Source organism: Canis lupus, chromosome 20 (genome assembly GCF_011100685.1).
Source record: "Canis lupus familiaris isolate Mischka breed German Shepherd chromosome 20, alternate assembly UU_Cfam_GSD_1.0, whole genome shotgun sequence".
NCBI lineage: Eukaryota > Metazoa > Chordata > Mammalia > Carnivora > Canidae > Canis > Canis lupus.
Genome location: NC_049241.1, coordinates 49,399,896 through 49,426,949, shown reverse-complemented (window position 1 = coordinate 49,426,949; position 27,054 = coordinate 49,399,896). Strand labels below are relative to the sequence as shown.

Below are 27,054 nucleotides of genomic sequence, written 5' to 3'. Positions count from 1 at the left end.
TGCCTCCGTTTTCCCATCTGCAAAATGGGACTACAGCAGCGGGACCTGCCTCGCTGAAGTGTCTGAAGTGTCTGGCACGGGACCACTACGGCAGCCCATGGGGCTGAGCCTCGGGGAGGCTGGGCTGTCCCAGGGCAGTCCTGATAGGGGCGGTTTCTCCCTCCACCAAGTCTCCCCTCCCACGGATGTGACCTTCAGCCGTCGCTGGTCCTTGGCACCTCATCCCCGCCACAGCGGGTCAGCGGGTCATTAAGGCTCTTTGCCTGCGATTCCTGGTCCCTCGCCTGACTGCCTGAGAGCATGACTCCTCCCAGCCCCTGTGCTTGGCCAGGGGCCATGAGATGAGTTCTTGCCAATGAAGTGTGAGCCCGGTGAGCTGCCACTTTGGGACCAGGGCCTTTAGCGGCCAGTGAGGGACACTCCTGAGTTCTTTTTCCAAAACTCTGTGACGGTGGTTGGTGGTATTGGACAGTGGCTGCTCCCTTGGGCCTGGCATCTAAGAGAGTGATGAAGGAGAGCCCCTGCCAACCCAGGGAGGACGGAACAGGAATCGGAAGCAAATTTTAGTCGGTTGGAGCCCTTGGAATTGTCTGTTGCAGGAGCACATCGTCATCCACCTCGACTGCTACACCAACCAGGCCCCAATCGTACTTCTGTTTTGGGGTACAGGGACACTGGTACCAAATTTTTACCAGCAGGTATGCGGCCACAGAGCTGAGCAAGGAGCAGAAGGCCCCCCGTTGGGCCGGATATGAGGTCTGTGGTTGCTGGATTGTTGGGGGGGGGGGGGGGCGCTGTCCAGAAGATGCGGGGGAGGGCAGGGGCCGGCTACCAGCCAGCAGACAAGCTTTCAGCGTTTGAGCAGCCGTCCCCTGGCTAAGCCGGCGGAGGAGCTGCCCCGCCTCGGCAGCCGCAGCCTCCCTCCTGGCCTCCACTCCCTGTGAACCTCTCCTTGCTCAGCGCCTGCCCTCTCTGCCCCTCCTCCGCCCGCCGGTGCCCCTGCCCAGCTTCTCAGCAGATGTGGGTCAGAGCACAGACGTGTGCTCGGCTCTCTCCGCAGCTCTCACTCATCTTCACCCACGTGACCCTGGACACAGATGCCTTTAATTGGGGAAAGATCCTTCCGAAGGGCCTTTTTGCCTCTGCACAGGTAAAGCTCAGAACCCCTTCTGGGGTGAGTATTGAGGCCATGCGGGACTGACAGGCCTGGACTAGCACAGGTGCCCCTGCTCCGGGCTCCGTGTCCGCCCCCCCAACTCCACCACCAGAGGGCGCCTGTGGCGCCTCGGCTCCGAGCCCTCCGTGCTCCGCGGCTCCCCGGCCCCTGTGACCGCCCAAATCCTTGCCCTGAGCCTACAAGGCCCTGCGACACCTGCCCTCACTTCCTCTACTCCTCCTCCCCCCCGCTCACTCTGTTCCAGACACACCCGGCTCTCTGTTCCTCAGACACGCCAGGCAAGGTCCTGCCCCAGGGCCTTTGCTCAGGCTCTTTCCTTTGCCAGGATTGTTCTTTCTATGAATATCCACGTGGCTCCCTTCCTCACCTCCTTCAGGTCCCTGCCCAAACCCAAACAGGTCTTCTGGCTGGCCTCCCGCCCCCGGATGCCCTTCTGCTTTATTTCTCTTCGTTTTACAAACCACCTCGTGGTGTTGTTCCCCATCTCACCCACTAGAGGGCGAACTCCATCGTCTGGTCTTACCACCACCGGTGAAGGGGGTGGTGTAGTCACAGGGGCCAAGATGCATAGCGGTGGTGCTGATTCGTGGGTCAGGACTCCGGTTGGGAGGTCAGGACTATTGTGGGAGACTCTTGAGAAAATGTCCTGTGTTGTTAAGCTCTCATGACCCTTGACGCTAACCTATAGTTTTTCTTTCCTTATGAGAAGCAGCTGGAATTCACAGCTCTGTCTGCTGTCCCGGTGTAGCTAAGTGAGGCACCTGGGGTCTGTGTGGCAGCTCCTCTGCCACCCAGGAAGGGAAAAAAGAGAACATGGTATTTCCTATTGAAAGTCACTTTCTTGGGGCACCTGGGTGGCTCAGTGGTTGAGTATCTGCCTTCGGCTCAGGCTGTGATCCCAGGGTCCTGGGATCGAGTCCCTAATCAGGCTCCCTGCAGGGAGCCTACTTCTCCCTCTGCCTGTGCCTCTCTCTGTCTCTCATGAATAAATAAATAAAATCTTAAAAAAAAAAGCACTTTCTCTTTCCAGCTCATGTTTCCTATTTCTTGTGAAGAGAAAGGACACACTTGCCATTGAAGACTGAATTGTGGCTCCCCCCGCCCCGCCCCTAAATTCATGTTGGAACCCTAATCCCCTATGTAATGGCATTTGCAGACTGGGCCTCTAAGGAGGTAATTAAAGTTACATGAGGTCTGACCCAGTAGGACTGGGGGCCCTATAAGAGAGAGACACCAGGCCAGGTGAGTGCACAGCAAGAAGGTGGCCATCTGCAAGCAGGGGAAAAGGCCCTCCCCAGGGACCAACTGCACTGGCACCTCGATCTCAGGCTTCCAGCCTCCAGAACCGTGAGCAAATAAGTTGTTTAAGCTGCCCCGTCTCTGGCATTTCATTACGACAGCCTGAGCAGACTACTGCACCCGCTCCTGGCATGGGAGTTAGGTAAGGGCGCCCGGGCAGGGTTTCTCAACCTGGTTATTAGCACTGTGGATGCTTGGGGCTGGATCTTCCTGGTGTGGGGGTCATTCCATGCACTACAGAGTGGTGAGCAACACCCCTGGCCTCCACACACCAGCTACTAGTAGCACCTCCTTCCCCAAGTCCTGACAACCAACCTGTCCCGAGACATTGCCAAGTGTCCCCAGAGGGACAAAACTGCCCCTGGTTGAGAACCACCACCTTAGACCCTTTCTACTTCAATCTCACTTTCAGGATTGCCATTCATGTTTAAATAAAGGGAAAATCCTTAGGGGGATTTCAAGGTGGTCTCCTGCTGGGGTCGTGGGGTTCCCTTCAAGGCTGAGGCTCAGGCTTATTCTTCCTCCAGGTACAGAATTACTAACACCCAAGGTGGGGTTGGCAGAGGAACAGGACCAAGAGGTCCTCCTGGATGTAGGCCACAGTCACCCACAAACCAGTTGTGTTTCAGGGTTCTCCTCTCCCCCCATTCCATTCTGCATGACTCTGGTCTCAGAGTCTGTGCCTGCATCCCCGGCCTCTATACCCCAGATGCCACTAGCACCAGCTCCCTCCTAGTTGTGACAGCCAAAAATGTCTCCAGACATTGCTGATGTCTCTTGGCGGCAGGACAGGACAGGTCAGGTCCCTGCTGACCTAGGGCTTACCCCTCCCCCATACCTGATCCCCAGCCACCTCCGCTCTATCTTTTCCGCTGTACGCCTCAAATTCCAACACATTTCATACTCCATGTATTTATCACGCTTATTGTTTGTGACCTGTTTGCCTGCAGCCTCATGAGGGCTGAAGGTGCATTTGTCTCTCAGGGCTGTGTCCCACATACCAACGACAGGGCTGGGCACACAGCAGGCACTCAATGGGTGCTCTCGTTCAGTGAGCCATGGCTAACATGATAACAACGTGCCAGGAGGCCACCCTCTCGGGTGCACACAGGGCACAGCCTTTTAGGTTCCCATGAGGCTCACCCCAGAACCTTCCAGAGTATGGCAGATCCCACCTGCAGAGAGAGTCTGGTCTCTGGGCGGATTAAAGGGCAGGACTGGGGACGCCTGGGTGGCTCAGTGGTTGAGCATCTGCCTTTGGCCCAGGGTGTGACCCTGGGGTCCTGGGATCGAATCCTGCATCGGGCTCCCTGCAGGGAGCCTGCTTCTCCCTCTGCCTGTGTCTCCGCCTTTCTCTGTGTCCTTCATGAGTAAATAAATAAAATCTTAAAAAAAAAAAAATAAAGGGCAGGACAGTGGCCTTTTGGCTGGTCAGCTATGTGGAGTCCTGAATGAAAGTCCAGCCTGGCCCTGGGTGCAGTTAGTCTGGACTGTGGCCCTTTCTAAGCCAAGGCAGAAGGCATTCTTGTTTTGGGAAGCTGAGGTCCCTGTGCAAGCAGCGGCATGTCAGGGCTGAGGACCATGTGGGCATGGGGGATGCCAGGCAGGTGCAGAGATGTGCGGTGCTAGTTGGCTCTGGGTTTATCTTTTCTCCCCCCCCCAATGTTGGGGGTGGCTCCACACGGGTGGCTCAGTGGTTGTACAGCTCTCCCTCTGTGCTCTCCCAGGAAGTCGGATGTTAGGCTTTGATCTGCTAACTGGGTTTACGTCTGTTCTGGTGGGTGGTTGGCTCTGCCCTCATTGCTTGGCCAGGGGGCGCAGGAGGGAAGGGGCCGGTGAAGGGACGCAGATGGAGTCCCTTGGAGGGAGGATTCAGGGGTTCAGACACAGCATCCGGGAAAAGAGAAACATGAAGAGAGAAGGATTTTCCCCAGGCAGAGAAGAGATTCTCCTGGGTGCGGAGAACAGAGGGGCGGGGAGGAGGGAGAGATGGACACACACAGGGGACGCAGAGGTGAGCAGAAGGACCTGCCCTCTCCCCCAAGAATCTAGCTAAGAAGGGCCTCCCAATTTGTGGAGGATCTGAATTCCAGAGGTTAATCCATTCTCCCACGCTGCCCCCTGCTTGCTGGAAAGGAACTCAGTGTGTTTAGAAGTAAATTGAGCTGTTGGGAAAAAAATAAAAAAAAGTTACACTTTCAGCTCGCCTAGACTCAAGTCAGCTAAAAAAGCTGTGATTGTCATCACTGTTGAAGCTGTTGTCCGCAGCACTCAGCTGACCTTCCTTAATCCCCTAGACTGGCTCAGCTGTTTCCTGGGGAGCCCTGGGAGGAGCCGTCCCTGGCTCAGTGACGCCGGTGGGGGGGGGGACATGATCCCCCAGGAACTGAGTAGCCTCTGGAGTATGAGTGACAACAGTCACAGCCCAACTCAGACACATCCCCAGGAGCCTTTGAAATCCTCATGTGGGGAATCTGGTAGGTGTCGTAGAGACTGGGTTGACTGGGGTCCTACAGAAGGTGCCCTCATGGTAAAGGACAACTCAGCAGGTTGTCCAAACCCTACAGATCCAGAAAGAAAGGATGGCTCCCTGATTGGCTCCTGAGAGGTCACTTCTAAGTCCTTAGAGTGTCCTGTGTGATAAAAACGTCTTTGTTTATGTGAGCGCCTTGGGTACACAAGACAGTTTATCCTAAGAGTGTGATTTATGGTGGGGGCCTTGGGCCATGGGACCCACCATTAGTGTGACCTCTGGAGGGCCTGGGATCTGTGTAGCTAAGCTCAGCTCAGCCTACATGGCCCACCCCAACGTACACTGCAGTCACCAAAGCTTGGGTGGGCTTTCGTGGTTGGCAACACTTCATCTGGGCTGTCACATCCTGTTACTGGAGGGCAGCAAGGCTGCCCATGAGACTCCCCTGGGAGGTGACACCTGAAAGTCTGCACCTGGTCTCCCCTGGACCCTGACCCCAGGGCCTCTGCTTTGCAGACTTTAACCTGTATCCTTCTCTTGTAATAAACTGTAACTGTGAGTCCAATGGTGCCTCTCGGTTCTGAATCTTTCTAGTGAATCACTGAATCCGAGTCTTGGGTTCTCTCAGGACCCCTGAACGGGTCCCCAGAGAGGGACAGCAGCTGGGTCACGGTCACAGAGGCGTTATATACCAAGAGTGGGTGCACCACCAGACCCATTTTATAGGCAAGGGAAACATAACAGACAGAATTTTAAAGCTTGCCCCTGCCTCCTGCTCCAAGATTCTGGTTATTCAATCAAATGCAAGTCTGGAGACTGCTAGGAAAGGCCTTTACACATGTAATTAAAGTCTCAAATCAGCGGACTGTAAGATACAGGGCTTATCTGGGTGGGCCTGACCTAATCAGGTGAGTGCTTGCAAAGGTGAGTGTTTTCTGCAACTCCTGGCAGAAGAAGTCAGACCGATTTAGAGTACACAGAAGATGAGATGCATCCCTGGGAGCTAAGTGCAACCTCTGGCTAAAAGCCAGCCATGAGGGACACCAGGGTGGCTCAGTGGTGGAGCGTCTGCCTTTAGCTCACGTCATGATCCCAGAGTTCCAGGATTGAGTCCTGCATTGGGCTCCCTGCAGGGAATGTGCTTCTCTCTCTGCCTATGTCTCTGCTTCTTTCTCTGTGTCTCTCATGATCAAATAAATAAAATCTTTAAAATAAATAAATAAAAACCAGCCATGAAACAGTTCAACAGCCACAGGGACTGAATTCTGCCCACACCTGAATGAGTCTGGAAGTACACTTCCCCCCAGAGCTTCCAGAGGAGAGCCCCGCCTGGTCAACAGCTTGATTATTGCCTTGGGGACCCTGGATGGAGAGCCCCGGTGAGCCCGCCTTGACTTCTGACCTACAGAACTGAGAGGCGATAAGTGGGTGTTTTAAGCTGTTATGTTTGTGGTCACTTGTTACGTGGCGTAGCTAGCGAATACAGGGACTGAGGCTTGGAGAGGGTGAGATCACCTGCCAGGTTTACAGCAAGGCCAGGGCAGGGGCAAGTGGGCAGGATAAGCCCACAGAACATGACTCTCTCATCTGATTATGAGAAATCTGGGCGGCCCCGGTGGCTCAGTGGTTTAGCGCCACCTTCAGCCCAGGATCTGATCCTGGAGACCCGGGATCAAGTCCCATGTCAGGCTCCCTGCGTGGAGCCTGCTTCTCCCTCTGCCTGTGTCTCTACTGCTCTCTCTCTCTCTCTCTCTCTCTCTCTCTGTGTCTCTCATTAATAAATAAATAAAAATCTTTAAATTAAAAAAAAAAAAAAGAAATCTGCTGCCCGCCCTTCTGCTTCCTCCCCTCCCCAGGTTGAGACCTGGCCCAGCTTCAACCACAATGAAGAGGAAATGAATGATCTTGGGGGCGCAGAACCACAAACAGTCAGAACCTGGGCCTGGATTTCTGATGTGCACCTGGCTGCCTAGCGGGTCTGAGCCACTTACCTCTGACTCACTGCATGAGAATTTCCAGGGTGTGCCAGACAAGGGCCTGAGCACCCTACCACAACCCCTGCTGCCCCCTGAGCCTTACCTTTGTTCTTTCTGATCCTCTCTATCCTGGGGGGCTTCTTCTGCCCTCCGTACCTTCACCTACATGCTTCCTGCCTAACTTTGTCCTCAATCTACTGGGCTCCCCACCTTTCCCTGGTCTCAGGCACCAACAGCTCTGTTTTTCTTGTGGTTATGCCCCAACCCCCAGGGGTGGCCTTTCTTCCCCTCACACTGTATATCAGCCGTTGGCTTGGTCAGCTCCCAGGAAATATCCAGAACCTGAACATTCCACATCCCCTGAGTCTAGACAGAGGTCCTGCGTTCACCTGGATTATGTCAGGGGCCCCCACCGTGACCTCCTCCCAGGCCATTCTGGCCTGTTCAAAATGTGAGTCAGGCACCCCCTCGCTCAGAGGGCAAGTCAGTTCAACACAGCTGTGGACGGCCTCCTGCCTCAGGGCCTTTGTACTTGCTGGTCCCTCTGCCTGGAGCACTTTCTCCCCAGGTGTGTCCACGTGACTCCTTCAGACCCTCCTCAGGGAAGCCGCTCCCCCTGGAAGCATAAGCTCCCACGTCCGGACACTCAGAGCAGGGTCTCGGCGCACAGGAAGCTGCACTAGATGTTTTGCCGAATGCGCAAGCGGGTGGGGTGAAGATCAGGGCGGGGCAGTGGCTCCTCCGGTTTGGGGGGTGGGATGTGGGATCCCTGGCTGCACACGGCCCTCCCCTCCCAGGCCCCCATTCCTTCCTGTGCTACCTCTCCGCTCCCGGCCCTGCCCTTACCCTTGGCGATCTTGATGTCCAGGGCTGTGCGGATCAGAGCCATGAGGGTAGAATTGAAGTGGACGGTGTTGTCGTCGGCCACAGGCAGATCCATGCGAAGGAGCCTCTACAGAAAACCCAAAGCGGGGGCGGTCATTGCCAGGCACCCCTCCCGGTCCCCCGTGAGCCAGACCCACACTTCCCCGGGGAGCCCCAGGAAGAACTCTGAAAGCAGTGGCTGAGGTGCCCCCCACCCTCAGGTTACCTGTCCCTAGCGCTTTAGCCATGTCCCTTTGCGGCCCACGGGGAGAGCTCTGGGGCTCTCCCACCCTTCCCCCTCCTGCACGCTGGACCCCAGACCCTTTCTGCCCTGCCCCAGAGTTCTTCTGGACGGCTCCGTTCCATTCTGACCCCAAAGAAGAGCGCAAGGCAGATCGCAGCAGATCATGCAGCAAGCAGCCAGGCACGGGAGTCCACGGCCACAGCCGCCAGGGGGCCGCCGGCTCCCATCTCCACCCCCAGCTCGGCCCAGACCAGACCAGAAGGGCACAGACCACATCATTCCTCTGAGAAGCGGCAGGCAGGCGGCCCCCCACAGACGGGGCGGCCCCTCGCAGACATGCAGCGAGGCCGTGACACACAGAACAGCAGACAGGGGTGCGCATGCAGACGGAATCTCGAGACTCATTCATAGCTCCGTGGAAAGTGTTTCTCAGGGGCATGTCCATATCTTGGCTCTGCGATGGCAGGGGGGAGGGGGAGGGGGCATCCCCGTGGCCCAGGGAAGAAAAGACTCCCCCTGTCCCAAGCAGGGGCTCTGTCCCCCATGCTTGGTTATGTAGGAGAGGATGCCGGACCGGTGGGCACCAGCCCAGGCTGAGGTGGCATGGAGATGGGGGTCAAGGGTGATTTAGGTGTTCGCTAGGGGATTCAGACACGTGTCAGCAGGAAACACAGAGCTGGAGGTAGGGAGAGGGATGGCAAACCCAGAACAGGATACAAGAGAGGGGCTGGGGCAGGGTGGGGAGGAAGGTGGTAGACAGAGAAACACACACAGACTGGGCTGCTGTGCACAGCTGTGCAGGTTGTGCACTGCACAAAGGGTCACCATCTTAGAAATCATGGATTTGTACATTTAAATGACAACTTTCAGCTGATAGCAAAGAGGTTTTTTGTTATTACCACATGGGTGGATTACAATTCTCCAACAGATAAAATATTCTGTGGAAAGGGTGTCCTTTTCACATTTGCACAAAGGTGCCTTATGGACCCCGGTGGCCCTGCACAGAGACCCGGAAGGGAAGGGCGCTCTCTCTCTCTCTCTCTCTCTCTCTCTCACACACACACACACACACACACACACACACACACACACGCAGAGCCAAGCAGAGACCAAGAGAAGGGACAAAAGGAAAGCTAGTGGAGGGACAGGTGCCGGGAGAGGCTTGTCATAGATGAGGGTGGGGCAGCCTCTTCCCAGCCTCCACCGGGAATGAGGAGGAGGAGGAGGGGGCCGGGAGGAGGAGGAATGAGGCTACAGGGAGGTGACTACTCGAAGCAGGAAGGAACAGCATTAACAGAAGGGGGGGATGACTCTTACAGACACAGGGTGGGCCAAGGTGGATGGGAGAACAGGATGACGGGGCAATTTTCTGGGAGGGGGTGGCAATTTTAGAGGTCATCCCTGAACTTCTCGTGGATGAGGCGGAGGGAACAGAGCATCTGTCCTTGGGTGCCAAGGGAGATTCCGGGACAGGGGTCTGGAGGGGTGGCCCGGCCCAGCCGCCTGGCGGCAGGACCCTCGCTCCTTCAGCCAGCATGCACCATCCCCCGGTCGGCCATGGTGCTGCCCGCCCCAGGCCCCCGCCAAGGCAGCGTGCATGGCCTGCATCAGGGTGCCACGGTCCAGGGGTCCAGCTGCGGCCTGCCTGCCCATTCTGGAACAATGGAGAGGCATGTTGGGGTGTCTGGGGGAGAATGGGTGGCATAGGGATGGGGGGCTTTGGAAACAACTCTTCAGGGGGGGAGGAGGTGGGGTGGAGGGAGAGAGGCTCTGGGTACTCCTCGGGAGGTCTTTGAATCCCCCAAGGCCCTAGGTCAGAGATCAGCTTCAGGTGTATGTGGGAGGGGCCGCTGGACCTGGGGATTCAAGATACAAAAGATGGGGGCCCAGGGCCTCGTCTTTTGGGGGCCAAAGCTCCCCTGCTGCGAGGTCCCTGCCCCTGGCCTGGCCGTGGGGGCTGCTCTGGGTGGGCAGAAAGGAGGTGAGGTGGTGTTCCCTCCGAAGCATGTTTGTGTCCAATTTGGTTCCCCGGGGACCAGGTGCGAGGGGCCTGGGGGCTCCCCTCCCCCTCCCCCCGGCGTGTTGGCCATAATGGAGTCTCAAAACACCAAGACACACTCATCAGAAAAGACGGACACAGTGTGCTGTTTAGAGTCAAGGGATGGTCATGATCCATTTACTCGAGGAGGAAAGGGGGAAAAAAAAAGAAGAAAAAGAAAAAGAGGGAAAAAAAAAAAAAAGAAGAGTAAACTCCGGAAAAAGAGACTCGGCTGGTTGTTCCTGGTCAGCGCTGAAAAATCCCCAGTGCCCGACGCCGGTGGTCGGCAAGGGTAGACTACCTTGTAAGCCACTCTGGCCGGACACTTCTTCCCCAGACCCAGGGGCGGAGACATGTGTCTCAGCATCTGATACATGTCCGGGTAAGGCATGCGGCCCCTGGCAGCACCGAAAACAAAACGGGGTGGGAACGGAGAACCAAAGGAAGGGGTGGGTGGAGGGAGAGAGGGAGAACGGAAGAAGAAAAAAAAAAATAACCAAAACCAAAACCAAAACCAAACCAAAAAAAAAAAAAAAAAAAAAAAAAAAACCAAAAACACCAAACCAAAAAAACCACACGAGCCGAAAAAATAGAGAGAGAACAATGCAGAGAACAATAAAATAGGTATTTCAAATAAATGGAAAACAGGAGGAAAAAAATGGGAGAAAAGGTCATTAAAAAAAAGATTATTTCACTGCTCACGAGCAGGGAGAGAGAGAGAGAAAAGAGAAAAGTCAGATTCAATTTTGACTCTGAGCTATGGTTCCGGTGGGACTTGCAGGAAAGGCGGGTTCTCATTTCCGAGGGCCTGGCACAGTGCTCTGGCTCGGTGTTATTTTAAAAATTGGGTCAAGTTCTCTGGTTTGGCTGAGGCTGGTCTCTGAGGGGGCCTAGATGGGGAAGGGGGGGCTGGGGCGGCGGGAGGAGGGCTGGGGGCTTTGGGAGGCGAAGGGTGGAGGGGGAGAGCGTGGAGGTGGATGGGGGGGTCAATGTGCACTTCCGACCCCCCCCGATGTGTCTGATTTGGGGTGCCGTTGAGACCCTGGGATGGACAGCTTCAGCTAAGAGCAAGCAGAAATGGCTGAAGGGAACAGAGAGATATGTCCCATGCTTCATCGAATCTACGTGACTGCATTCTGTCGGCTAAGAATTTTCTAGTTTAATGCAAGAAAGAGAGATGGCTCTGTGTTTTAGATATATATATATGAAATATATATATTGAAGAACCCCAAGCCACACTCATTCCATGGATGCTAGCAGGTTTTAGTGGAATTCCAACCTTGCAAGCAACCCTATGAGGACATTTCTTGCCTAAGCCGAGAGGGGGAGATATGACGCGCAATAAACTGTACATATCCTTATAATGAATCCGACCGCTGAAAGGAGAAGACAGGGGTTAGTGGAGGCAGGGGTCAGGCTGCGCTCATGCTGGCTCCCTGCACACGCAGCGAGGTCGTGTCGCTGGGGGCTGGGGACCCCTCCCCGGCTTGAAGGGGTGGGGGAGACTTGGGCTGCTCCCAGACAGATCTGGGGCAGAGGGTCTCGGTTGGGGTGTGCAAAAGCTCTGGGCCGGGGTGGGTGGGTGCGTGGGTAGCAGGGGGCTGGGGAGGCCCTCCCCCAGGGCTCTCTGCATCTGCCTTCTCCACAATCTACGGGGCTACACTGCGGGGAGAGGGAGAGCTCGTGGAATACAGGACAGGGGGACAGCATCCAACTGCTGTGACCTAAAATCAAAAGAGGAAGAGTTAGGAACCAGCCAAATGTCAAGTCCCCAGACCCGTGGCTCACCCCAGCCTCTTGGTCTCGTGGAGGACTTGTCTGGGGCTGTGGGGATGGCAAAGATGGAGTCCTCCCCACCTTCCTCCTGAGGCCTCCCCTCCAGCACCCGGGCTGCTGAGGGCCCCCGTTCATGCCTTCTTAGGCCCCAAGCTCAGCCTGAATGAGACTCTTCAGTTAGTGGCTGGTGGGGATGGTGGCCTGAGGTTGGGGATGGCTCCTCTGAGCAGCTTCAGGGTGCTGCCCAGGTGCACGGCGGGGAGAGGACCCTCTGGAACCACCGCCTATCAGTCAGTAAGCGCTCTGGGGCCCAAGGGTAGGAGAGCTCTCTCCCTCTGTGACAGTGAACATGCGAGAGACCCTGAGGCTCTGTGTCTTTTGTCCTGGCCTCATGCGATCACCTGTTCTAGCACCACTCTGATCTCACAGCCAATCCCGTCTGTTGAGGGAGCTGGGCCGGCCCTGTTCCCATTGCTCCCAGGGCCTCAAGGCTGAGAGGCCTCTGGTTTCCTCCCTGGGCCTTGGCTAATTTGTCCTCACCATCCGAAGGCCCCTCAGCGAGGGCCGAGGGCCGGGGCAGATTTACAGGAGGCAAAATCCTCAATGCTTGATTCCTTTCCCTCATGACCCAGAAGGCCTGGGCCTCGGGCAGGGCTGGTACCCAACCGTTTCACCTGTAGTGTGCGAGGGTGCTGATTCTCATCTCTTTCCTCCAGGTCGACCCCTCGGAGATCCCAGCTAGCTCCCCAGGGATGCAATGCCCCAAAGTCTGGGGCCTGACCTAGCCTCATGTGCTCTAATGCCAGAGAAAGGTGGGCGATGTGGCTGGAGGATTCAGGTGACTCCTTACCACGCTGCGGGGTCGTACTCGGCCCAGACACGCACGTACTCATCCAGGTGGTGGGGACCCAGGATGGAGGAATCTCGGGTGAGGTACTCAAAGTTGTCCATGATGACGGCGACAAAGAGGTTCAGCATCTGTGGGGACCCCGGGGGCCGAGAGGGAGTGGGGGAGAGCGAGACACACCCAAACACACATACACGGGGGCCCAGAGAGAGAGAGAGAATGGGAGAGAGGGAGGGAGAGAGAGAAGTGAGATGGAGAAAGGGAGACAGAGAAAGAAAGAGATGGGGGGACAGGGAGGAGAGACACACACTCATGCAAGGAGCCCAGAAATGGGTGCAGAAATGGAGATGGGACACAGAGATCATGATGGAGACAGAGAAATACAAAGAGACAACGACCAATAGTGATGGATGGAGACGGAGAGTCGGAGAGAGAGGGGGGAGAGGCTAGGTGAAATGGAGGCCAACCCCAAGGGACCACCATGACCCCAAATCTTCCCACATTGGCCCCCCAACAAGGCCAAAGCGAGCGTTCCATGGGTGTTGTATTCCCAGCCCCAGCACACAGTAAGCAATTAGCAAACATTTCCTGGATGGATGATGGATGGAGAGACGGACGGATGAATTAATTTTCCTGCCCTCATCTGCACCTGGTAGCACCTTCTCACATGTTCTCTGAGCCCTCAGCACAGGGGAGCTGGCACCATTTTGCCCCCAGGCCTTGGCAAATGTTGTTCCTTTAGTGGGGAACACTGTGATTTGTCTCCCTGTGGGTAGCAGCATCTGGGGACCTCCCTCCTTTATACTTAAGAGGCTGTAGCTGGGTGTGGCTCACCCCCACTCTCTGGCTCCTCAGGCCGTGGTCATACAACCCAGGTCTGTGATCGGTTAGGGAGGAGCCCGTGACCCCAGGTGCCCACTGAGAGCCTTCCCTGGGATCTTTGTTGACAGCCTCTACGAGGAGAGGCTCTACGAGGAGAAAGTCTGAGAGCGAAGCCAGTGTGGGAAAGGGCAAGCCAGTGTGGGGATGGGGTCCGCTGTCTGGATCCAGCCGCACCTGGACTCTCTGAGTAACACATGTTCTAGTCCCTGTGGGCCACTCTGAAATCTTCCTTCCTTCGGTCTGAATCACCCCCATCATAGCACGTAACAGGCCACATCAGCGTTACCTGTCCATCTGTCTGCCTATCGCCCCTGCAGCCTGAGAGAACCGTGTTCTGCCCCTGTACCCCAGCGCCTAGCATCAGGTCTGGTACACAGCAGGTATTCAACAAGGAGTCCAAATGTAGTAGGTGCTTAACAAACAACCTGTAATCCTAGGTGTCCCTAATTTCAGTGGCTTGATTTTTAATTCATCTTCATGATTCTGATTGAGCACCTGCTGTGTGCCAGGCACTGTGCTAGGTGCTGGGGATGTGGCTGTGAACAAAACAGAAATCCCTGCCCTTTTGGGAGAGGTGCTGATGGTCAAGCAGAGATGTGCTCTAGAGCACCTGCCCTTCCCAGATGGGCTGTATTATAAGATCTGGTGCCCAACATGTACCCACAGCTGCTTGGAAAAGGGTGGACATTTGATCAGGGGCTGGGCTGGCCCATTCAGACTCTCTCTCCTGGGTATTTGGAACTGGTCAATGGAGCTTCTGGGCTGAGGGGCTGGAAACCAGATGCTGCAAGCCTCTCAGCGCGAGGCCACTCGTCTGAAGGGGGTGAGGGTGCTTGGCTTTCGCTGACAGACACTGGCATTTGGCTGGGGTCTGCACTCATCTCACGCTCCCCCGGCAGCTGGCTTCATAGATCCTGCCAATAGGATCCACGGTCAGGAAACCAGACCGGGGAGTACGGGAGAAGGGACTCCTGCCTCCAGTGTGGGTCTGTATTGTGGATGGAATTGTGTCCCCCTCAAAAGACGTGTCCAAATCCTAATATCTGGTACCTGTGAATGTGACCTATTTGGAGAAAGGATTTTTGTGATGTCATCAAGTTAGGAGGTGGTCATTCTGGATTAGGGTAGGCCCTAAATCCAATCTGACTGCTGCCCCCATCCCCCAAAGAGAGAAATCTGGACACAGACACACAGGGGAGAGGCCACGTGAAGATGGAGGTAGATGCTGGAGGGACGCAGCCACATTCCGAGGAAAGCCTGGGGCCACCAGAAGCTGGAAGAAGTGGGGAAGGACTCTCCCCTATAGGCTTTGGGGGCCCTGCTGACACCTTGATCGGTTTTAGCCTCTGGAGGGTAGGAGGCTAAATTGGGAGGGTAAATTTCTGTTGTTTTAAGCCACCAAGTTCATGATGGTTTGTCACAGCAGCCATAGGAAACCCTCACCATCTGCAAGTGTCCTGGGGCTATCTATGGACAGCCAAGGCACCAGCATTTCCTCAGTGGGGCCAGGGGCCGTGTGGTGGGTTGATACACCCTCTTCCTCTTTTCATTCCTGGAGCCTGCTAATCATCCTTGTGGTGACTTCAGTGTTCTCTATTTCTCTCTCAACCCTGTGTAGCCAATCCTTGAATTAAATCTCCCCTGCGTGGGGTGCCTAGGAGGCTCAGTGGTTGCCAAGCGTCTGCCTTTGGCTCAGGTTGTGATCCTGGGGTCCTAGGATTGAGTCCTGCATCAGGTTCCCTGCAGGGAGCCTGCTTCTCCCTCTGCCTGTGTCTCTGCTTCTCTCTGTGTGTCTTTCATGAAAAAATAAATAAAACCGTAAAAAAAATCTCTGCGTAAGACACCTGGAGAGCTTCTGTTCTGATTTTACTCTAACTGCTCCAGGAAGTCAGACTGGCTGGGGGACCAACTCTCGGCTCCCCTGTTTTTTCCCCTGGTAAAACCCAGTAGTTCTCAGATGGGGGAGATTTGGTCCTTCCTCCCTGCTCCCCAATCCCCAGGGACACTGCTAATGACTGAAGGGATGTTTGCTTATCACCTCTGAGGAGGGAAGGCCAGGGATGCTGCTAAACACAGTGCAATGCATGGGACAGCCTCACCACACAACAGCCAACCCCAAATATCAATGGTGCTGCTGCTGAGAATCCCCCATTAACCTAATCCCCAGCTGGCTCAGAGACGCTCGGGAGGCAGCCAATCGGTGCCACAGCCATATCCTACAGAAACCCATGCCCCCTGAGTGGGAGCCAGGCCAGGAAGCCCGGGCCCCCTACCCCACTGGACATGTGCACAAACTCACCAGAAACGAGCACAGGAAGATGAAGGAGACGAAGTAAAAATAAGCAAATTCATTGCCACACTCGGGAGTCAGGATGCCAGAGTTCTTATCACATGGCTTCCCGCTGAGGCAGGAAAGCATGATGTTGTGCCAAGCCTCCCCAGTGGCACTCCTGAGGAACAGAGAGGGGGCATCACTGGGGACCTGAGCACCCAGCCCTGGATGCTAATATCCCTTGGGGGCACTGGGCTCTGGAGTTGGACTGGCATTTGTTCAAGTTTCAGGTGAGTCACCTTTTCTCTCTGGGAGCTCAGAGAGGTGATTCTCACCTTTGGTTGTGCATTAAAGTTCATGGCGGGGGTGGGGGGCCCTTAAACAATGCTGATGCCAAAGCCTCACTCCCACAGACTCGGTTTTATTTATTTATTTTTGTACCTAAACATACATAAGATTGATCATTTTAACTATTTTTAAGGGTATAATTCAGTGGCATTCAGTGCATTCACCAGTGTCCACCTCTGGAATCCTTCATCTGTCCCAAACTGGGAACCTGTACCCATTAAACACTAGCTCCCCCTCGTCTACTCACCTAGCCCCTGGCAATTGCCAGTCCACTTTTTCTTCTCTAGGAATTTGCCTGTTCTGGGCACCTCATATGAGTGGAATCATACATTATGTATTCTTCTGTTCCTCTATTTCCCTTTTAACTTTGAATTTCATCCCCTTCTAGCACTCTCCATCCATTAGCTTACTGAGTGCCTTTCTCCCCCATGGGAAGAAAAGCTCCTGGAGGGCACTGAAGAGCTCTTTCTGCTTTATTCCCAGTACCACCAGCAATATCTGGCACGCAGTAGATGCTCAATAAGCCTCCAATGGAGGAATGAAGGAACTCTACTGTGCAGCCAGGATGAAGAATCAAGCCTCAGTCTATAAGGCTCAATTTCCTCTCCTGTCATATGGGGTTGCCAAGAACCCCCACCTCACAGGAAGGTCAGGAGGATTCAATGAGGTCACGCCAGAAAATGCCTCATGCTTGGGTCTCAGCTTCTGCCCAGTAAGGGTCCCTGGGCCCCCCTCTCCCCCAAACCCATCCCAAGCATCATTGGAACAGAAGGAAGACAGCGCACCCCCTACTGGAAGAGGAGGGAGATGACACGCCCCCCCCCCAACCAGAAGGTGTCCCCACCCCCAGAAGATGACCGCCCCTACTAGGAGAGGACCCGCCCCCACCAAAAGAGGAGCCTGAAAGCACGTGTCCCCTCATACCTGAAGAGAAGCATGAGGGCCTGGAAGAAGGTCCGAAAGTTATTGTGCTCAGTGATTTGGAACTCATCCTCATCACTGTCCTCATCCTCCACGTCAATACCGATGTTGCCAAACACCTGGGGGAACCGGAGGGTGATGACCAAGGGCAGCCATGCCCCCTCAGTGGCTTTAGGGAAACTCCACTCAACGGTCATGGCTGTCTCTCCAAACTAGGTTCCCTGCCCCCCCCCCCCCCCCCCCCCCCCCCCCCCCCCCCGCAGCTTAAGGATAGTGGCCCTCCCCAGGGAGGGCTCTAAGAACATGAGGGGGCCAGCACTCACCTGCATTCCGATGATGGCGTAGATAAAGAAAAGCATGGCAATGAGCAGACAGACATATGGCAGGGCCTGGTGGGAAGGAAGGTGATGAAGGAGAGTGCCAGGGTGGCCTCTTACCCACACCATTTCCCTCCCTGGTTCCAGTGCTCTGCCTTGCTGGTTTGGGTGGCCCCATGCTGTGCCAGAGTGGTGGCAGGGCTTGGTGGGTCTCTTTGAGGCCATAGTGGGATCAAGGGGATTCCCCCTGGACCTCTCAAGCCACCACAGGGGTAGGCTGTCTAGAGAAGAGCCCTGCAGATAACAGACTCTCAGCAAAGTGCACCAGAGAGGCATTGCCATCTGATTTCTACTTTTGGCTAGAGCAGGGGTGGGGGTAAGATCTTCTCAGCCCTAGACTGGCATCAGGGGCTCACCTTGAAGGACTGCACAAAGGTCCAGAGAAGAATTCGGATGGTGTAACCCTGACGGAGGAGTTTGATGAGCCGGGCAGCTCGGAAGAGGCGGAGAAAGCTCAAGTTGATGAAGTTATTCTGGGGAGATGGGAGAGAAAAGGGTGACCGTCCACCCACCCCCGGGGGCTCAGAGCCGTCACCACTCACAGAGGCCCCTACATGAAGCCAACCAACAGGAAAAGCAAGCCAGACCCCAAATAAGGAGGGAGAGAAAGCACTATTAATGCAATGGTGCGGAGGAAAAACGTTGAAAAAGGAACAAAGTTGGGAGAGGGGGGAGGGAGGAAGGGGGGAAAAGGCAACTCAAAAGCATAAACCCTCCCTGCCAGCCCCACCCGCGATGGGGAAAAGGAAAGAAAAAGGAAGGAAGAGAAAGGAACTGGGTGGGGTAGGAGTGGGGAAGAAATAACAAAAGAACAAGGAAAAGAAAATATATCCGAATCATCCAATCAGGAAAAAAATCGAGATGGTTTTTGTTTCTCCCAACAACCAAATGCACTGAGACGATAGGACACAAGCGGGTCAAGTTGCCGAATCCATCACACGTGTACGATGCACAAACACCAGGGCGGGGTGGGGGTAGCCAGCACGCTCAGGCCTGGCGGACATGTGCGGGTTCCCAGGGCATGTTACGCTCCGGGCCAGAAATGCATCTGTCATGGGACTCAACGGGCACCCTGCCCTGCCCTGCCCTGCCGAGCTGCCCACCCGCTCCTGCCCGCCCTGACCTCACCCCACGGCCAAGAGGAGCAGCGGCTCGAGCCAATCGGAGAAGCGGAAGAGCATCTTTTCTTACCCCCTTGGCGAGCGGGAATGGGGAGGACGGGAGGGAGCTGGGGCTGGTCGGCTGCAGGGCGAGTCCTCGCTGCCCGCTGAGTCGGAGAAGATGCATTTGGGGCCCTTTTCCCCCCTCTCAGGGATGGCTTCTCAGCTTCTGGGGCTGGGTGGAGTAGCACGGGACCAGGCCTGCGGGAAGCAGGAAGTACGCAGCGCCCGTGGGTGGGTGAGCTTGCAAACAGCCCAGGCCCACCGAGGGGCCAGTGCTGGAGGTGGGGCCGTCCCTGCCCCCAGGACCTCCCTGGGTAGACCTTGCCTCTGCTCGAAGACCCCCAGTCTAGTCACTGCCTCTACCTCCTCCCGCCCCAGCCGGGAGAACCCCCCAGGGAAGGAGGTGGTCAGCTGGGAGGGGAGCCGAGAGGCCAGCAGGAGATGGGTGCTGGCTGCCCCGCGAGGGGGTGAGGGACCTTGCCTACTGGGGTCTCGGGGTCACTGGTGGGGGACAGGCGGCTAAAAGTCACCAATGGACCAAATCTGGCTGCCAAAGCTATCTTGTTGGGTCTGAGTGGTTTTGTCTTGTTTTGATTAAAAATAGTTGCCAAGGTTTAAGAATCAGATTTCTCCCCCACATCTGGCTTTCTGGCAACTCTGGACCTGCCTCCAGGTTGGCAAAAGTTAGTTGGGGCTGAGATGTGGCCGCCCCCCTGAAGCAGGCCACGTGCCCCCCAGTTAGCCAAGGTCCCCACGTCCTAGAAATGCCACTTGCTTTCCTGGCTTATGGCATCTACTTCAATGCCAGAAGCATTTGAGTTTGAGAGCTCTGCCTCAGGCAGACATGGAAAGCTCGGTCAGTCAACCAGTAGGCTGGAGGCAGAGGGCCTTTAACTGGACTCTGCTCTAGGGAATTTGGAGGAGCCCTAGACACAGGCCACGTAGCAAGATTTACACTGGCCTAGCCCTCACCCCCAGATGGCGCAGGGGTGACCAGATTTGGTTGCCCCGACAGTCACAGCATGCCTTTTGCTCTCAAAAGTTTGGATGATGAATTATATGTGGACATCCTACTTGGTGGCTCCTGAGGGCTTCCCAGCTAGCTACTGGTCTGTATCTCTTGTGCTTATGTTGGCCTGGGAGCTGAGAGGCAGGGATGGGAGTTCGAGGAATTTCTGGGGCTGACAAGAGGCCTCTGGATTTGCTGGCAAAGTCTAGGATGCTCTTTGGGACACATCAGTACATATCCTAAGGGCCTCTAGGATGGGGGAGGGGGCTGGGAGATCCTGCCCTGACCATACCGGGCCCAACCACTGTGAGAATGTCTCAAGGGCCTCGAGTAAGCTCCTGCACCCAGCTCAGCTGAGAGTCACCCCCTATGCCCAGCTGACCTGACTCCCAGCCCTGCCTGGCCACCCAGCTCTACCTGGGGACAAGGCCAATGGCCCAGGTGTCCCCAGTCCCTCCCGACCATCCCCAGAGTACAAGCCATCCCTTCACAGGGCGGGTCATAACATGTGGACTCTGCCCAGCATGCAAAGGCAGACGGGCCCTGGAGCAGCCTCCGGGGACTCAGGGTAGAGCAGGGGTGGGGGGAGCCTGCCACCATGCAGGAGAAGCAAGGGGATCTCGCAGGGAGATGCGTGCAGAGAGCATGCTGCCCTTCTTGGGGCCGAGGGAGGAGACACACGGGGGAGGTGGGGGGTGGAGATGAGAGAGGTCCAGGGGACAGGGCAGGGGAAGGTACTTGTCTGCTCTCATCCACTGCCCACCCCCCATCTGTTCTTGGTCCTGCATCGAGTCCTTCAAGTGCTCGCAGAACTTCTGGTCATTTCCCTCTTCCTAACTTCCATCTTTCTGTTCACAGCCCAAGAAGGAGCAGCCGTGCTCTCCTCCAAGCCCGCTCTGTGCTTCCTGGTTCAAGGCTGATGGGGCGGGACACAGGCCCTGGAAGGCTTGTCACACCCACAAAGACATGGGAACCAGCCACCTGAAGGTCCCAGAGAAATCCTGCCACTTGCAGACCCCACCTCAGCAGACCTGCCCTCCACACTCCGGATCCTGTAACCGCCTGCCTACTTCTGGGGTGCTCTTACAGGCACCTCAAACCTGCTGTGCCTACACCTGTGCTCTTCCCCCCGCCTGGCCCTCTTCTGGCATTCCCTAATTTCCATCTCCCAGTTTAAGCCAGACTTAGATCCCTTCGGGTATCCTTTCCCCACAGCCCAGACCCAACCCATCCCCAGATCCCAGAGAAGCCCCTGCTCGGATGGCCAGTCCCATCTCACGGGGGTCTTGGTGCTCCCTTCTCCCCAGACCTCCTGACCTCCTGCTCCCTCACAGCCTCAGCCATCACGTCTAACCACACTTCCTATGCTGCTCCTGCTCCAAATCCTCTCAGGCTGCCACAAGGGCCCAGGGGCTTATTTCCTCTGGCCCTCTGCACTTTTTCTGGGTCAGCCTCCCTTCGCTCTCCTTACTCCAGCCACATCCCCTCACTTATGGACCCAGACTTCCCCACCCTTGCATGATTCTTCTTGCTACAGGGCCTTTGCATGTGCTGTTCTGGGTCTCAAATGTCCTTCCCCCCACTCCTCTTTGGTTAACAATGCTTATCCCTTAGCTTACAATACAGTTATCATTTTAGGTGGGTTCGAGAGTGGTTATCTAATGCCTGGCTTCCCCACTTTGGCTTTAGCCGAGGGGTTGGCGGTCTACTTCAGCCCACCCCTCCATGTGTGGCATCACACTGGAATCATTAAATGTTTGGTGGACGAGTGCACGCAGTACTGCTAGCGCGGGAGGGATCCTGGTGCAAAGATGCCATTCAGGGGGTCCTTCAAAGGGGCGCAGGGGTGGTGGGGACAAGGCAGAGGAGGATTGGATTTACGAGAGTGCGAAGTGTGCAAGGAGCCGAGTATATGAGGTGAGAGCCATGGAGATGGTGTGTGCTGGGGTAGGAGCGTGGGTGTGCAGGGTGGATGGATGTAATAAGAGAGAGGGACAGGTGTGCGTGTGTGTGTGTGTGTGTGTGTGTGTGTGTGGTGAGGAGGAGAGAGGAAGAGCATGAGAACAAGAGAGGTGCGGGGAGAGAGTGTGGATGTGGGAAGGGGGCCCTGCATGCAGTGACTGCGTGCATGTGGGGCAGGTGAGCATGTGAAGAGCAGGCCTCCAGCGGAGGGCCTCATCTGGCTGGTCCGGGTTTCCCTCCGAGTCTCTGCCTGCCTGCTGCCCGGCCCTCAGACCTCCTCCTGGGACTTGGGAGACTGATGTCTCTAGCCAGCCAAACCCACGGGCCTGGAATGGGGTGAGCTGTCCTGGTGCCCAGGCTCCATGAAGCCAAACAGGGGACAGGAGCGACGAGCAGGTGGCCGAGGGCTCTGAGTGTAGGGATGCGGCTGAGGGCTGGGGCGGGAGACCGAGCCGGCTGACTGGACTTGCGGGAGGTGCCGCACAGGGCAAACCCGATCTTTTCTTTGCAAAAGACGCGAACCAACCCACACAGAAAATCCCAATTCAGAACCCAATAAAAACAATGAGGGTGGGGGGAAGTAGGGGGGGAAGGGCCGCAGGAACGAGGCGGGAGTGGGGGTGGGCTGGGGGGACAGACAGACAGACGGGATAGGGGAGTTGCGGGGCGGGGCGCGGGGGGTGCATCAGGCAACCCAAGTCCAAAGCCCAGGGCGGGACGTGCAGTGCTGACACGAGAAGATGCGTTCACAGTTAATGTAAGGCATTTAGACTTCAGAAAGAAGTAAGACCAACCGGATTCTAGATGCAGATGTTGAAGATGGAGGGGGAGCGGGCGGGCGGGGGCAGTTGGGGAGGCGTGTTCAGCGTTTTTTAGGTTGATTTGTAACCAGTGCCAAAAAACCAATGGGTTTCGGTTCCCGGGCGGGGAGTGGGGGTGGTGGGTTGGGAGATAGTCATTGGTGTATGAACACACAGACCACGTCATGGATGAACAAATGAATTTCATAGTGCATTTTGATTGGATGAGTTTTTCAGACGGCGTTGTGCCAATATACAGTTTAAAGAGCAGGCATGAAAAGAGACAAGACAAGAAACACAGTCATTATCCATTGAACGCAGGGCAAACCCACGTCACCCGGCCACTTGGGGGCGGCAGCTGAGGCCCAGGGGGCCCCCGAGCTCTCTCCCCCTCCCAAAACCCTGGGGACTTGCCCTCCCAAGGGTCTGGCTCTCCCTGCTTCAGCCTGGCTGAGCTCTGGCCTGACCTAGCGGGCTTACCTGGGTGGCAGAAAGGGGAGGCAGTGGGCTCCTCGCCCAGCAGGTTGGGAGGATAACACCCTAAAAGGCTCCACGCACCCACCCTCTATCTTTCCCTCCCAATGATTCTAATTCAGGGCCCCAGGGGAATGGGGTGGGGGATGCGGTTGGCGAACAAACTGTGGACCCAAGTACCTTCATGGTAATAATAGCAATAACAGTAACCGCCATTCGGGACCATCTATTTCCTGGCAGGGCAGGTTCTGTGCCAAACCCTTCACGTGGATGGCTCACACTTGTTACAAGTTGCTGACTCCCTCCCTAGAACGTCAGCCCTGTGGGGCAGGCATTCTTCTCTGTTTTTTGCTTTGTTCACGGTTTCCGTGAACAAAGCAAAATATTAAAAATAATGCCTGGCACACAGCAGGGGCTCGGTGAACGCAAGAGTGAACGCGGAGCTCGCAGGGATCCAGTGAGGCTCATTACAGCAGCCCCCGTTCTACCTGAGGGGAGGTGATGCCAGTTGCCCAAAGTCAACCAGCTCGTAGGGAGGGCTGTTTGACCACTGTGACAGTCCTGATGTCCCCGACTTGGGCTCTGTGCCTCATCCTCCTGCCCTTCCCTATCCTGCCAGCCTGGAGAATGGGCCACTGGGGTCCAGCCCTGTGGATTTCTTATAGGTGACTGGAGGTTTCAACCAACTGCCTCCACTTGCTCGGCGGGGGTGCGGGCCACCCTTCCGATCTCTTGACCCAGATGGCCACGGGTTCAAAACTGTCTTGTGCTCAGCCGCAGGGTGTTGTTTTGACTGCCAGTTGGAGTTCTGGATCTCTTAGCAACTTAGGGCAGAGATGAGGCTGAGGCTCTGGCACAGGGGTCAGGTGGGGAACCCCAATGGGGACAGCCCCAGTGTTCACACTAGAGGAAGGTGTTAGGCACGGGATGAAGATTAGGGAGATTTTCTGGTTCAGTGGAGCTGAAGGCAAAGAGGTGTGGCCAGGATACTACTTGGGAGGGAGGTGTCAGGTGACACTTGGAGAATGGTCTCCTCTTCCATGGAGCTCCTCTTCCAGGATGGAAGAATGGGTCACTTGGTCCCTTTCTTCTGGGGGCTCTAATGGGGCCACCCCAGGGGTCACCTGTGAGCTCTCAGGAGTCACCAGGTCTGGGTGCATGACCTTAGGCAGGTCCCTCACTTGCCTGAGCATCAAGCATTAGCTTCCTCATTTGTGAAATGGGGCAGCACCCTCTTCCTCAGGCCACACCCCAACCAGGTCTGTTCTCCATTTTTCTCTGTCTAGCATTTCCTCCGGCTCCCCGGCCTTCGGCTCCCTTCTGGCTAGGTCTCGCCAATGGGAGGGACTGGCAGGAGACGGAGGGTGGAGGAGAGATGGGCTTGGGTATTCCTCCCAGTGTTCTGGGCCTGCTTTGGCCTTCCTCTTGGGCAGGGTGGGGGGGTCTGTCCCTCCAGGTCCACAGCTCCTGCCAGGTGGCCCCTCCCCATTCCAGTTCAGATTTCCTCCCTGCTTCAAGCACTTGGGCAGGTGACAACTCCCCATGGTGGCAGGGTGCTAGGCACTTTGCCATCCTGGCCTGCGCCCATCCCCTCCTTTCCGTGAGTGGTCTCTGCTTTCCAATCCCTTCTGTTGAACCCTCCAAGGGAATTCTTTGTGTCCTGACCCTCTGACCTGTACCACGAGCTAATCCATGTGAACCGCTTGGCACAGTGCCTGTCATGCAACTGAGCATGCCATTCTTGCCAGGCATTATTTTTATTGTTATTACGATGAGGGTGATGACCCCTCTGGCCCTTGGCTCCAACAGTCTTTGCCCTTTTGCTTCCCTGTGAGGATCTCCTCCCCTCCCTGCAGTCTCCTGGGGGCTCCCAAGACTGGGCTCACTCGCAAATGGCCATGGAGGGGGTCTGAGATAGGAGCTCTGGGACCCTGAGTCTTTCAGATGAGGGGGAAGGGTGATGTGGCCTATGGGGCCACTGCAGAGGGGTCCAGAGACCCCCAAATCACAAACTTCCCAAGCCTGGGAATAAAAGAGGGTGGACATTCTGGGGACCTTCCTAAGGCCCTGGCAGTGGTGTCCCCTGTTGGCACAAGGGCCATGGCTCCCTCCTGAACCTCCCCTCATGAACCAGAAGGTGGTTAGTTCAAGCAGAATGGACTGGAAGTCGGTTCTTTCTGGGTCCCCAACACGGTGTGGTGTTTGGGGGCAGGGCTCAGCCTTGGGCTCCTTTAATTGTCTCAGGGTACTCAACCATATTATTTATTCCTAAGTCACCAGCCAAGATGCAGGGAAGTTCACGCTGCCGCACTGGCCCCATAGCCATGGCTTTGGGCTCCCCCATCTCCCTGAGTTGCCCTTCTGACAGCTGCCCTTGCCCCGGGGGTCCCTGCTTCTCCCTCTTTGGTCACGGTCAAGTGCTGGCCCAAGGCAGCTGTGGCTTTTGGGGCCGCTGCTTCTGGAAGATTCCCCCCCATTCTCCACCCAGCCAGGAGTTACCCAGAGAGAAACTGGCGGGAAACTTACCCCAAACTCAGTCACGAGGATGTCAGTGATGCTGCCCAGAACAGTCACAAAGTCGAAGATGTTCCAGGCATCGCGGAAATAATTCTAGAATGGGGACCCACAAGACAGAGATGCCAACGCAGGGCTCCATGCCCGGCTGCCACAGCCGGCCCCGGGGTACATTAGGGGCACAGCTGCCGATCAACCCGAGTGCCCACAGCACTTATGGTCACTCAAACAGCAACATGCTGCCGTATCATCTGCTCTGAGGTCCCCCTCCCTGGGACCCCATGGCTTTCCTGGCCCCCGAGGGGGCCTCTGCAACCCGATTCAGCTCTGCTGGAGAGAAAGGGCAACCCTTTGGGCTTGCCTCTCTCTCTGACATATCTTAGGGCTCCCTGATACCCCAGATGCTTTATAAATGATGTCACTGGGATCCTCATGTAGACCCTCGGAGAAAAGGATTATCAGCCATTTTATATGAGGTGGCTGAAGCTCAGAGATGCTACTCGTCCATCTGAGGTGAGCAGCATGGACATGAAGAGTCAGGATTTGAACCCAGGGTTCTGAGTTCAGAGTTTCTGTTCAGACCCTGCTTATTATAGCGTGCTCGCTAAGAGAGAGGACTGTGGGTTCACCTCCCAGTTCTGCTGCTGTGTGGCTGTGGGCCAGTGACTTAACCTCTCTGTCCTTCCACTTCCTAATCTGAAGAAGGGGGATAGTAACAGGGGTGCAAAGGCCTTCTGGGCACACGCTGTGGGCTTCACCTCCTGGCCCCCTTGTGCTTAGATGGGGCCGTGTGTCTAGTTACAGCCAAAGGGTTTTGAGCAGAGGCAGTGAGAGCCACCTTCTGGCCAGCGTGGGACTCTCCAGAACTCTTTTAACCCTGGGCTTGGTGACCATCAATGTTCCAGGTGGCAGATGCTCTGTGAGCCTGGGTCCCTTAACTATGAGGCTAAGGGCCCCCCTGCTGAATGTCACCCAAACCTTTGTTGGCTGGAGTGATTGAGATATGGGGGGTGTTTGTTACTATACCTTTTTTTTTTGTTTGTTTTTTAATTTGTTACTGTTCCTTAACTTGACCTATCCTGACTGGCACAGCCCTGGGCCGGGTGCTGGCTCAATCGTGCCACACAGGTACAGCACGCTGTGGTTAAAACACTGAAATATTCCACACGGTTTGAGCTCACACTGAGCGGCACCTCTGCCTGAATCCAAGGGTCTGGTTCGAACAGAGAGCCCTCAGTTCAAACAGTGGCTCAGTGCAACCTGCGCCAAACTCAGGCTTTCCCAGCATCCTTACAAAGCGGAGGCCAGGTTGGGGCTTGGGTCCCCTGCTGAGTGGTCAGTGTCTCCCCTGAGCCTCTGACCCTGTGGCAGCCCCTCTGCCTCACAGAGGAGAACCCAGGCTTTGGGGCTGTGCTTTTCCAGAATCAAATGCTTTCAGCATGTGGGAGTTAAACGTCCTTGGAGTTGGACTGGTTGGGCCTTAGAGCCCTCTTCTGGAAGAAAGGTATCACAGCAGTCAGATCATGAGAGTGAATCTAGGCGTGGAGTTTGGTTAGACAGTAGGTGCTCAATGAATGGAAGCTATTTTATACTCATCTGAAAGGAAGTCATGTTCCACTGGCCCTTCTGGTATTTTAG

General features: G+C 55.9%; 1 protein-coding gene across 6 annotated transcripts in view; it reads right to left on the bottom strand.

Moving 5' to 3' along the window:
* The window catches only part of CACNA1A (calcium voltage-gated channel subunit alpha1 A), a 215,310-nt gene that overhangs the window by 8,080 nt on the left and 180,176 nt on the right, over positions 1-27,054 (bottom strand). For 3 of the 6 annotated variants that reach the window (XM_038567087.1, XM_038567088.1, XM_038567092.1), the window contains exons 31-39: positions 25,429-25,512; positions 22,423-22,428; positions 17,851-17,967; positions 17,441-17,506; positions 17,121-17,236; positions 15,876-16,026; positions 12,698-12,825; positions 10,373-10,469; positions 7,772-7,877 (exon numbers count right to left, since the gene is read on the bottom strand). In XM_038567087.1, coding sequence (XP_038423015.1) covers positions 7,772-7,877; positions 10,373-10,469; positions 12,698-12,825; positions 15,876-16,026; positions 17,121-17,236; positions 17,441-17,506; positions 17,851-17,967; positions 22,423-22,428; positions 25,429-25,512 — 871 coding nt within the window. Of the gene's footprint in view, positions 1-7,771; positions 7,878-10,372; positions 10,470-11,350; positions 11,448-12,697; positions 12,826-15,875; positions 16,027-17,120; positions 17,237-17,440; positions 17,507-17,850; positions 17,968-22,422; positions 22,429-25,428; positions 25,513-27,054 lie in introns of all 6 variants that reach the window. The other 3 variants (XM_038567090.1, XM_038567091.1, XM_038567089.1) reach the window with 2 other exon arrangements.